Source organism: Nasonia vitripennis, chromosome 2 (assembly GCF_009193385.2).
Source record: "Nasonia vitripennis strain AsymCx chromosome 2, Nvit_psr_1.1, whole genome shotgun sequence".
In the NCBI taxonomy this organism is placed as follows: Eukaryota; Metazoa; Arthropoda; class Insecta; order Hymenoptera; family Pteromalidae; genus Nasonia; species Nasonia vitripennis.
The window spans coordinates 3,870,313-3,882,970 of NC_045758.1; the positions used below are offsets into that span (position 1 = coordinate 3,870,313).

At 48.5% G+C, this 12,658-nt stretch overlaps 1 protein-coding gene across 2 annotated transcripts in view; it reads right to left on the reverse strand.

Moving 5' to 3' along the window:
• The window catches only part of LOC100120354 (lachesin), a 74,724-nt gene that overhangs the window by 25,443 nt on the left and 36,623 nt on the right, over positions 1-12,658 (reverse strand). For both annotated transcript variants that reach the window (XM_031922803.1, XM_031922802.2), the window contains one exon: positions 9,392-9,639. In XM_031922803.1, coding sequence (XP_031778663.1) covers positions 9,392-9,497 — 106 coding nt within the window. In that variant the 5' untranslated portion in view covers positions 9,498-9,639. The remainder of the gene's footprint in view (positions 1-9,391; positions 9,640-12,658) is intronic.

Below are 12,658 nucleotides of genomic sequence, written 5' to 3' on the forward strand. Positions count from 1 at the left end.
AAATGGACGCGAGGAGAGAGAGAGAGAGAGAGAGAGAGAGAGAGCGCTCGGCTATGCGAGTGGCCTGCAGATGGATGGACGGATTAATGGCTAGAGTTTGCAGCTGGGGAGTTGATAATGCCACGAGCGAGCGTTAATTCAGCGGCTATGAGCCGTGTTTTGTCTTTGAAATGAGTTTCCTCGTAATAAAATGAAAAATTCATCAGACTGCAATTTTTTTTCTACTCTGGCAAACGAAATAGAGGTTTAATTTTTTTTTGATTGCACAGAATTACCTCGCGAACGACCTGCGCAATTGCAGGAAAAAGCGGGTCCTTTGTCGAGTGTATACGCGGAATAAAAGCTGCGCGAAAAAGCTACCTGATTTTCGGAATTTCACGTCCACGCATACGTTACTCGAACGTAAGCCGCAAGAAAACTGGCGGCGTAATTTCAGACCGGCGCATGACAAATGCCAGGCGCAAGAACGAAACACAGCTGCTATTGACATCGTGGCAAGTCCGAGAGCGAAGAAAATTTCGCCGTGGGCCTTGGGAATCAAAGAAACCAGCGGCTCACTTCCAGTCGGTTACGCGGTAGTAGCCCACCCTCGAGGAATCAGCAAAGCTCAAACAAAAGCGACTCCGCCCCTTTTCATACTCTGCAGAGATCGTTGAAAAGCGCCTTATACATATACGCTCGCGTCGACACTTCATCGCCACACGACGATATAGAGAGACACGCACAAACACAGCGAGAATTCAAAAGACGCTCTCTCGAGTTTGTTTCGGTCGAGTCCCGAAGCTCCGCGAAAAGTGGCACTCGGGGGAGAGGCCGGCGGCGATCTCGCCTCTCTCTCTCTCTCTCTCGTCTCTCCAGGGACCGGACACCGAGGACCGACCCTATACACAGCTTTTTCTCGGCCGCTTCCGTTTATGTACTCCTCTCGCGATGGTTTATGGCCTGGCTTGCACTACTGCTTACTCTCCCTTTCTGTTACTTCTTCTTCTTCTTCTTCTTCTCTCCTGCTTTATTTCTCGGCCGGCGCGCGAGCTCCTCCTCATCGCGCGCGATGTATTTATGGCGCTTTTTATACTTTTCGTTCTTTTTTTCGTACACGCGCACACACATACGCGATGATTCGTATAGCGTCGGGAAATCGTATGCGTGCGATGAGTTTCGTACGCGTGGGAGTGGCTATCAGCCGCGGGGCGCCTGTGATGTATGTAACGCGATAACGGCTGGGGGAGAGAGAGATGGCGAGTTATCGAATATGTTCTTCGGAGGCGAGCGGCAATGAAATTATTGCCGCCTTACTCGCGCGAATGCCAATCGGCCGAGTAAGCGTTTTATTTACGGATAGCGTCTTTTTTCCATCGATACGCTCGCCGTATGTGTATGATAAGTGGCGGGATGGTCCCGCCGGAGGGTGCAACTTTCAGTTTTTTTTCTTTCCGACCGAGCCAGTAGTGTATCTTCATTTTGATGATTTACGCGAACGCCACGCGCTGCTGTGAATTTATTATTTAAAAATTTACGCGCTAGGGAGCTGTTTTTAAAAATTGATCTCGCCGCGTTGTTGGCGGATGCTTAATATTTAGGACGTTCGTTCGGTGCATCGATATTTACTCGGAATTTCGGCAGTGCGCGAGCTTCACGGATTTTCGGCGCGGATTTGTAATAAACGTTGTACTACATGCCAATGAAACGTGTATGAATCGCGCTTTATCAGCGGCTCACACGCAGAATACGCGAAGCATTGACAATCAAGTGCAGCGCGCCTACGGATTTCCAGCTCTCATTCATAATCAGAGAGCTCGAAAATGTGATTTTCTCGCCGTGCGAACGTGAGCGTATTCGTCGATTATTTTGTCTCGCGCGTTCGGAAAAAATCGAAAACACCGAGTAAACGGATCCAAAAAAAAAACATAAGTCTATATATGATACAGCCGCTCGCGGTACTTCCGCCTCTAGCTTAAATCTCTCTCCCCGAGAAAGTCGGGCCGGGAAAAGGTCAGCCGGAGAATCCCCGTGATCTGTACAACATCGCAAAGCCATAAATAAAACAAGCATGAGAAATCACTGCCTGAAGGCAAAGGCGGCGTTTTTTCAACTTCGCCGCGAGTAAGGCGCTTTAAAGACAGCCGGGGGTGCAAAGAACAAAAGGAAAAACCTGCTATAACAAACCAGATGCAGCAGACGATACGGGGAGCGAAAGGGGTTTGAGAAATTTCGTCGGCTGCCGCGCGCACATACGCTTTTATATAACGCACACACACGCACGTACTCACGCTCTACGAGTATTATATAGATATACACGTATAGAGTAAAGCGAAACAGCGCTGCATTATTCACGGCATGAATTATTGATGAGCCGCGCGTAAAATATGAACGGCGCGGCAGTCGTTATCAACGGGCCGCAGGTAGAGAGAGAAAGAGCGAGAGCTGCTGCTTGGCGCCTCGGACAAATGGCTCGGTTTAGGCGCTGCTGCCGCCGCTGCCATCATCGGCTCCGCGAAACTCTTCTTGTCCTCCGTGTGTATATAGCGCATATTGCGTTTATGCGCCGTCGCGTAATGCCGCCTTATGTTTTCTCGGGTGATTTTTTTTCCTTTCGCCGACGCATAATAACGGCAATAGTAACGACTCTGCGGCCGCGACGAGGGGAAGGAGAAGAAGGAGAGACGGATGGTTTATGCGATGTGCGCAAGGCGAGGAGAGAGGGATGGAGTTTTTAATTGTAATTGTTAGAAGCCCGTTAATGGGGACACTCGCCGCGGAGAAAATCGAGCGGTAGTCATTACGGTGATGAAGAATCATTAAATTAAGGGCTGCGGCTTGCTGAAACTCGACGCGAGCGTTATGGACACTATCGCGCGCTCGCAATTAAATTTCGTTTCGGGGGAGTAAGTTGCCTTTGTTTCCAGGAGTGTATTACGCGCCGCGATTTGATTTTGGATTCACGTGACGATATGGGTTATTGATGGGGTGTACTATATTTTGGAAATCGAATTAGGCATCGAGTTATTTGCGTCCGCGGGCATCGATACTCGAAATCTGTTTTATGCTAATCTGGCAGCCCGAGAAAAAGTTTGATAAAACGAAGAAGACTTCGTGAAACTTCTTTAAATAGCTTAGCTTACGACAGTTTACGCCGACTTGGATTCCGTTGACAAAAGGAGCGCTTTCATATTCATAAATAATTTAGTTAAAAACTTGACCCGTTACAAGCCGGTTCGAATAGCAAAAAAGGAGTGCGAGAGAGAAAAGAAAACAGGAACAAAGCGGGCGTAGAGAAGAGATAAATACAAAAAATGCCAGAGAAAGAGAGTAGTATAGCGAGAAAGGCGGAGGAAAAAAGAGGTGAAACGAAAATCAAGAGACGGGCGGGGGTGAGGAGAAAGAGAGAGAAAGAGAGCGAGAACGATTTTAATGCCGCGAGCTCGAAGCGAGGAAAATAAACTGAATGCCTAGCTCGACGCGCTGAAACAAAACCCAAGGCACTTTACTAACGAGAAAATTGTTTTTGCCGGATATCGCCTAGCCTCGAAAATTAACAGCTCGTCCGCCGTTATTTCCTTCCGAGGCGTCGCTTTGATACGGAAAAAATGCCGAGGATTTCTTTGCGAAAGAGATTTTTCCAGATTTCCAATCCAGCATCGACGGCGACAGCATTACATTCCACGTCGTACGCCGGTCATTGAAATTATCTTAACGTTCGGCGTTTGCGAGCAGGGAGAGGCTACGCCAGGAGAAGAGAGAGAGAGAGAGAGAGAGAGAGAGAGAGAGAGAGAGAGAGAGAGAGAGAGAAAGAGCCACTCGACTGCAGGCTCTATATGGACGGAGGAAAGCTCGGGAAGCACGGAAGCAGCGAGAGAGGGTGGGAGGGAGGGAAAAGTGGACGTGGTCCGCCGAGGAATCAGACTCGACAGCAGAAATTCCACGGAAAACAGAGTCTCGCCGGCGCTCTCCGGGGCGTTTTTCGCCCGTCGTTCGTGTGAGTTGACATGGAATTCGTGCCGTTCTTAGCCGTGTCAGAGCTCGTTCCTCTCAGCCTTTTTCCTGTTTTTCCTCTCCCGGAGCGCAACTGCTGGTGCCGCTGCTCGAGCTTCGTCCACGTCCCATCCCCTTCTCTCTCTCTCTCTCTCTCTCTCTCTCTCTCACTCTCTTATTTTTAATTCCCCCGCTCGGCGAGTCGCGAGAGCTTCATTTATTAAGTGTCAGCGCCGATGCCTTCTCTCGTCGAGAAGAGAGGGAGAACTTTAATTTCAAACGAGATATTTTAACTACGAATCATTCGAAAGTTACGCGGCCGCCCGCGAACTTTTCCCGCGATTCGAATATGGGAAGTTAGGATTGACTTAACCCAGGCATGATTGGCTCCAAGCTGCTGCTGCTGCCGAGATGTGAATAGACGTCCGTGTAACTAGCTTCGATATTTTCTCCACGATAATTGGAAAATTTTTCAACTTTGCGCCCCTTTTCGAGCCGCACCGGCCCTTCCCTTACAGAATAGTTCGAAAGAATCATTAGTTGTCATACCCGTCGAATGTGCATCTAACCTCCGCTATACTTTCAAATCGCTCAGAACGAATTTACTCAGCAGCGGACTTAGTTTAGTTTTCGGCGGGCAGTATTCCGAGTGCGTTTTTCCTAACGAGTTCTCAAAGTTCACTATATTGACACAACGATTCGATTCGCGTGCGTCGGAGTCTTATTTATCCGCGCGCACACTTTCTCTTCCGCCGCCGCGACGACAGCGGCAAAAGCAGTATAGCAGCAGGGAAAAGCGAGTTTTCCTACGCGCATGCGCCATCTCTCGCGGCCGACGTAACCGGTGTTATATCAACAGCGCGCAGCGCTCCCCTAATTGGCTCTAATTGAGTCAAGCCTCGGGGGGATTGCTCGAAAACAGAGCGAAAATTTATCGGAGCCCGACCGCTGCGCGCGCGCACCCGCGTTTCGACTTCGCACGCCTCGGGAATCCCAAGCGAGTACTTTCCCGATCGAGTTCTGGACAGCCGCACTTTCGCTGGACTAATAAATCAACGGCTGTTTTCAATATTACTTTCTCGCTTTTCATATCCCCCTCTCTCTTTTGCGTTTTGTTGTTTCGCGTTTAACTTGTTGTTTGTTTGGTTTTTTTTTGGTAAAGTCGTAAATTGGTAGTCCCATCCCGGGGCTTTTATTTTTTTGCTAATTGGCCGAGTTTTCGGTAACTAGTTTATCGGCATTGGGGCGGTAAGGCTTTTACAGGCGGCGAGTTCGAAAAATGATCACCCTGCAGCCTGGCAATTAAATATAATGGACTTTTGTTCGTAAAATGTTTCATCGGTCGCGTGGATGAAATACCGCTCGAATTATTTCCGCTCATTATTTGCGATATAGAAATTCGTGATAAACGACCGCCCATTAGTTTATTGTGAAATATGTGCCTGCGTAGAAAAATCTCGCATACGCCGTCACCGATCGCCTTATCTAACGAGCAGTGCGTCCGGCCACTGAAAATCATACGACGCCAGCCGGTATAGAAAGCACCCCAGCGTGCACATCTCGACAATATCGATATCCTTCCGGCTTCCCTTCCTCCGACTCGTCCTCTTACATCCACACAGATCGGTTACACAATGGCTGCTGGAAGTGAGCGTCTCCCGTCAAATTAACGGCGATCTAGTGACACTTCGTGCTCTCTTTCTCCGTCTCTCTCTTACTGTCTTATCCGCCGCGGAGAGTAGGTGTTCGAGTTCGTGCCGCGAATCGGAGAACAGTGCCGCGAGGAACTGTCTCGGGAACGGCGATGCGCCATTTCAATGGCAATTCGCAAAGTGCGCTGCCGCAAGCCCGATAGATCGGCAAAAGTGCCGCGCCAGGTTTTGGTTACTTATCCATAAATGCATTAGGGGGGTCGAGTGCGTGGCTGTGTATAGGATATTTGAACGAGTGAAAATGGAAATATCGCTTAACGAGGTTGGCCGAGTTAAGATTGTTGAATATAACCGCGGCTAAATATTAAACCGGTCTATTTATACAGACGGCTTCGCGGTTTAATTCCATTATATTAACCGACGAAAATTATGCAGTTATTTCTCAACTTAATTAACGTCCGACCAGAGTCGAAATTCCCACTCGTTTATTCATAGCGTTAACTTCACTCGACACTCCAGAGTCGTTAATTTCCACAGCTTTCACCGTTTAACTTCAAACTTCAAAAAATCCCTCAAAACGAAACGCGCGCACCGCTGCGAAATCGTCCAGTCCCTTTTTCGTCTCTCTTTCAAGTCCGTCTTTCTCTCATTTCCAGCGTCCTCTCTCGGGGTGAGAATTCCCGAAACGCCGGTGCTCTGTGTGTGTGCACAGGACCGGGTTGCGACAGCGACGGGCGAGAGACACACCTCGCGATAATCGGATAACCACAGTCCAGAACTGAATTGAGCCGCGAGCTGGTGGCGAGACGACTACTGTGCGGTCGCCGAGGAGACAGAGAGAGAGAGAGAGAGAGAGAGAGAGGGAGAGAGAGAGAGAGAGAAAAGACTCGCCAGCGGCAATGGGGCGAGCGGACCTCGGGAGACGGAGACACAGCCGGGGATGAAAAAAGAACGGGGCGATAGCGCAAGAAATAGATGGAAAAACAGAGGGTGGAAGAGAATCAGAAGACGCGCGCCGCAGCTGCCGTTCACGTCCTCGGCTTTCATTCGGGGAGAGACTGTGTGTGTGTGTAGTTGTCTCTTTTCGTTGAAACAAAAAGACGGCCCGAAAAAGCACGTTCGTTAGGTAAGTCTGTTTGACCCGTCGCGGAAACTTTGAGCTAGGCCGCCGACGGACGCCCTCTCTGCGCTTCGTTTATTGTTTACTCGTTGCAGGCTTTTTTCACCAGTGGCTCGTGTAGAGGTACACGGTATCGTTTATCGGATTAAGATTGTCGTCGCAAACCGGTCGGTAATTAGATCGAACTGGATAATTAAGCTTTTCTATTTCGAACTTGAAGCCGTGTTAGCTCGTATATATGTGTCTTCTACATTTTTTATGAGTCGTTGGCCGTATCGGTCAACTCGCTTCACGTAAACAGGGGACATTAGCGTTATTGGAAAAGCGCATGCTTTTGAATCTCGTCCGAATCTGAATCCACGAATCGATTATCCGACCGTTTATTTTAACTCGCTTCTAATGTTCTCTTCTGTATAGCAAGATTATAATACTCGTTAATAGAGAAGCCAATGCATAATTCCTCGAAACTTCCAAAGCTCGACTCAAATAGCCCCGAGAGTGAATATAACAAAGGAGCTCCGGTCAATCGTGCCCGATCGCATTACCTCGACTCGCACGCTAAATCCAGCAGCAGAAGCGGTCGTCATCGTTTGAAATCGAATCTAAAATAGCCGCGCTGGTAGGATCGCACGAGACAGGTTTCCGACGACCACAAAAGGACCGAGCGGCGTAAGGAGAGCAGGCGAGCGCGCGTCGACCGGAAGGAAGAAGCGGTACACGTAGCCGCTACTGCGGCAGACAGCAAAACCTTGTAGGTACAATCTCGTTGGCCGTCTGCCTCGAGTAGGAGATGCTGGAAAACTCGCGCGCGAGCGGAGACGCCCAATGGTGACAGTCACGGAAGTCTTATAAACCATCTCTCTCTCTCTCTCTCTCTCTCTCTCTCTCTCTCTCTCTCGCTCTTCTTCTCGAAGAGAAATATGGGAAATCCCCGTGAAACCGCTTCTCTCTGTCTGGCTTCTCTCTCTCTCTCTCTCTCTCTCTCTCTCTCTCTCTCTCTCTCTCTTTCTCCCTTTCTGCAGCAGCAAAGAGGATCAATGACGAGCGTCGCGGAGGCTGCCTACGCAAACAGCAGCAGCGGCCGACTGTATTCGGAGCTGTGCTACTTGCCTGCCAGGCCCGAAACGAGTAGTGTATAACGGATGCGGTGGATCTGCGCACACAAAGAGCACTGCCAGAGTGTGAGAAAACAGACGCAGAGAGGGAGGGAGAGCGAGACTTGCTCGGGAATCGGAAATTCTTCGAGGAGTAGTGTAAGCGAAAGAATGAAAGAAGAGGGAACGAGAGATGAGCGCGCGTCAAAGGGACGCGCGAGCATATCCCTCGAGCTCTTTTCCTACACCTTAGATTTGCCTTATGCTTCCTCCTCGGCTTCGCCTCGCTTTTTCTTTCCTTCTTCTTTTTGTTGACTGATTCGTTTCACCCCTGGATAGGACTTACGTTTACTCGACGAGTCTTATCCGGCTGTGAAAAGACGCGCCGCGGCGCGCTCTGTATACACCCCCGCACTCTGGATATTGTGCGCCGCGGTCTGTATATGTGTATACCTATAATGCCGGATTCCGCGCTTATTATGTGTGTATATGCAGGCATCGAAAGGATCCTCGAGGGAGTTTACTTCTTTCTTTGATGACGGCCGAATCAGATTAATTCTCAATGGAAATATCGTCGGGGGAGTTATGCTTTGATACGACTATTTTAATTTCCGAGTGGCTTTGTGGAAGCGATCGCGCCTTCGTATACGCATCAAATATATCATTTTCTATTAGAAGGAAATTACGAAAGAAGGTTAACCGCCTTAACTTTTATTCATGGCCTCTTCTCAGAAGCGGTAGCGCCAATTAGCGGGGCTTAAAAAATTCAAGATAACGAGCGGTACTGCCAATTTATTCAGAGTACGATTCGGTCGTCAATACCATCGCAAGTGTTTGAAAAATTCATTCCAGCTTCTTATACGATGACACGGAAGGATCTTCGCGGATTTAATCCGGACGAATCGACCCTCGCTACCAGAGGCTGAGGCCAGCTGGCAAAATAACAATCCGCGATGGATGGACGTTATACACACATCGCGCGCGCCTGTATCCATCTGCAAAAGACGCCGGAGCGATTAATCAAGTTACCGCACACGGGAGACAGGCCGACCGGCCGAGCCGCCAATTTGGCTGGAAAGTTCCTTGTTTCCAGATAAGGCAAACCGAGGAGCTCTTAGAACAATCGTATCTCTGTTGCAGAGTCATTCTTTCTCTGGAGGAAAAAAATTTCACGAGGAACGTGAAAGGAATGCGCGCGGAGGCTCTCGGACCGACTTTTTTTTCCTTCATCCCCCTCCGCACGTACGCGTGGCTCTGTGCGCACAGTTCTCTCGTCTGTTGATTTCTGACACTGATGAGTCGATGCGAAATGAGCGCGCCGGACGAAAAAGAGAAAAGCGCTCCTTTTTATAGCCGGCTGCAATATTGGGTATTATTCGATGCCGCGCAAAAAGGGGGAACGCGGTAAACAATTTGAAATTCAAGTGCATCGGCGCGTGTTTGTTTGACGAGGCGCGGTGACCGTTGTTCAAGTGTCGCAGTCTAAATAATTGTCTGTTACGCGATGATAAATTAGAGAAAGATAATAAAAAATCAAAGTCCATCTCGCTTACCGATAGGCACGTTGACGATGAAGAGAATGGCAAGGCTGCGCTGGCAGAGCATTGTGCGCCGCGGCGGTGTCGTCGGCGCCGGCAGCGTCGTCGTCCTCGTCGGCATCCGGTGTGTGACCTCTGGCTCTCCTGCTCCCTTTCTTTCCCTGCGCGCGCTCTCTTTCTTGCTCGTTCTCCCCGCCTATCTGCTTAACCCCATCTTCCGAGGCCTGGACCTCTATTTCCGCCCTTCCTCCACAGCGACATGCCTGCAAGCAGAAAAAGCGAGAGCGAGATATAGTACGATATGTCTGTGTATTGTCGTGTGGTGTGTGACTCTTCGTGATCGACAGGACTTGACGAATTTTTCAACGAGGTTTCGGGCAATTTCGCGGATTAATTGAGGTTATTGATCGGAATGAAGAAATTTCATTTGAAATGATTAACTGAAGTATTTTATATTCTATCGGTTTTGCAGTATAATTGCACAACTCTCTACAGCTGGACTTTAATTTTTACATTACTGCAGGCTAATGAACCATCCTGTCAGAAATTCTATTTTAATGTTCCGTTAATTTTCTGGACGAGCAAAAGAGTTCATCGAATTTCTCGTTATATGCGATCCACTTCTGTTTTCTCATGCCGATGTTGAAAAATATAAAATTCGTAAATAGTGGGAATTTTTAGATTCGACCATTGCATCACTAATAGAAGATTCTTCTATACGATCGCCGAGACTTTTTAATAAATCCCACAAGAATATAGCTCGAAGCAACTTCGAATGTCGTTCTCTCAATACATAATAGAATACCCGTTATATACCTGGCAAAGCTTACAAACTTAATAAAATCCGTCTGGAAAAATAACGAAAATAGCACGTGCTACATTTAGTACACAAAATGAATTAATGAAAATCAAAGATAGCATGTATTTTCAGCGAGAGCGTGTATAGAGCCCTGAAAAAAGGCGAGCGTATAGAACCGCTGAACTTAATCAACGTAATTCCAGCAAAGCCATTTGATCGACTTTCTATCGACAAGCTTGAAAAATTCACGAGTCGCGGCGAAGTTGTGTTGAGGCGCGCGCGAACTTTACGTTCACCAGTGTAGCTCGTTCCTGTACTAGCTTTTCTCTTTGGCCTAGAGGGGGTAACAAAAACTTATGTTGCATAGCCGCAGACAGTTTCACCCACGCTCTCGCACACTTATATCGATTACACGACGTGGCCGATGCACTCGTGAACCTTCGCGCCTTAACTCGGCACCTCATTCTCTCACTACTGTAATTTCTAACTTTCTCTATCTTGAATTTCTTTTTTTTCGCCTCTGCCAGCGCCGTCGGTCGATTGTTTGCTAAATGGAACATAAAAAACAGCTGGAAATTCTCGCGATCGACTGTTTACACATCATCAAAACAATTATAAAATCTATCGTTAAATGGAATTCATTCTCCTAGGAAATAACGAACACTTTGCTTTCTATACCTCGCGAGTGCAATACAAACAGCCGCACTTATTTATAAATCATCGCCGGCCTTAATTTCCCAGTTACTAACTCGCAATAGCTGTTGTATAATTCATTACAGCAGTAATAATCTATATAGAAGGTTTCAGCAGCGGTGAAAACAATTATAAAGCGTACAACTTTCCCCCGCGATTTGTGTGTTGATAAACTAGTCTCAAAAGAGTGTATAGTACAAGTCAATATTTCAGCTCGGCAGCCAGTCACGAACTAATTTAAAGGCCATTCGCTCGAAAAACTTTATTCAATAACGAGCGATAACTTTAATATTCCCGTCGTTATCACCTTACATCCTCATTTCCATAATTCTTCATTTCTCGTTCCCCGTCCGTTCTCTCGGCCCTGTCTTTCATCAAATCGCCCTCACTCCCGAGCGGCTTTTCTCGCGCTCATGCGCGGGCGGCAATTACACGGTATTTCCTGACGAGGATCGTAATCGACTCGGCGCTTGCGAGCCTCGGGAGAGTAGGTATCGTCGAAATGCAAAGTTTATGTGGCATGCGAGCGCAACAGTCGCGTCACGTGAGCTACATACGGAAGGGAGGGGTAGAGCGGAGGAGGGAAGGGGGTAAGCTGCGCGTCGCGGGGGGGCTTTTAAATAGCTCGGAAATTAATTAGGCTTCCACCGACGCTCAACCGCGCCGACATGGACATTGTTCCTGTAATCTCGCATTACGAACTATTCGATTTACGGTGCTGCTGCTGGCTCGACCTGCGGCTTCGTAGCTGGGATCTCCATTCTGCGGCTATTAAAGCGAAACAGAGATGGATAATCTTGCGATCTTTTTTTCCTCGCGTTTTGCTTATAAAAACATTGCATCAAATTAAATAGCTCTCACATACAAGGGAGCTCGCGCTCGGACAGCTTTAAGTACCCTCTAAATAGCGGCGTCGTCAATTCGCGCTCGTAGCTCAATCCGCAGGAGCGCGCAAGCTCATTCAAGTGCAGGATAATTTAAGGCAGCGCCGCGCGCGCTCGTGCCCACGAAAAGTTCAAATCACGGAACAAAGGCAGATAAGACTCGGACGATGTAAAGTCTCGCGGGCCGCGCTCCTCCCTCGGCGTTAAACCATGAGGGAAAAGAGACGGTGGGATGTGAGCGAGCTTGCACTAGGGGTATATAACGGGAAAGAGAGAGAGAGAGAGAGTCGGACTGGCGCGCAGCACTTAACCCCCTTCTATTAGGCTTTCCCCACTCGAAAATTTATTACCCGGTCGAGGCTCTGTCTCGCTCGCGTTTCCCTCCCGCGGAGGAAAAAAAGAAGTGGGGGGAAGGGAGGTTCTCATTCGTGTCGTAAAAGAGCTAAATCTTTTGCCTCGAATTCGGAAACTAACGAGTTTCGCAACTTGTTTTAAAGCTTGATGGGAGGGGGCTTTTCTTGTGAGCAGCGACGGCTTTCTCGAAGATGACGACGGACGCGCGCGTTGTAACAAAGTGGCGACTGCAGGCCTTTAATCGGCGCCGACTGCGAGCTCCCTTTGTTATTGCCCCACCGCAGGGGAGGGGGGGGGGGGTGGTTACCGACATGTCGACAAATCACGTATACGGCCGCGGCGCACGGGATGGATTGACATTTGACCCTGATGGGGCGCACTGTGGCTTTGCGGGGACTTTTTTCGCTGATTTTGCGACAAATTTTTGCGCGACGCAATTAGTGACGTCGTTGGAAGATATCGTCTCCATGTTTTGGTATTTTTCATTCTAATTGCATGCGAGGATTTATATTGTATGATATGCGAATCGCGAAACGATTCGAGTTTAATCGC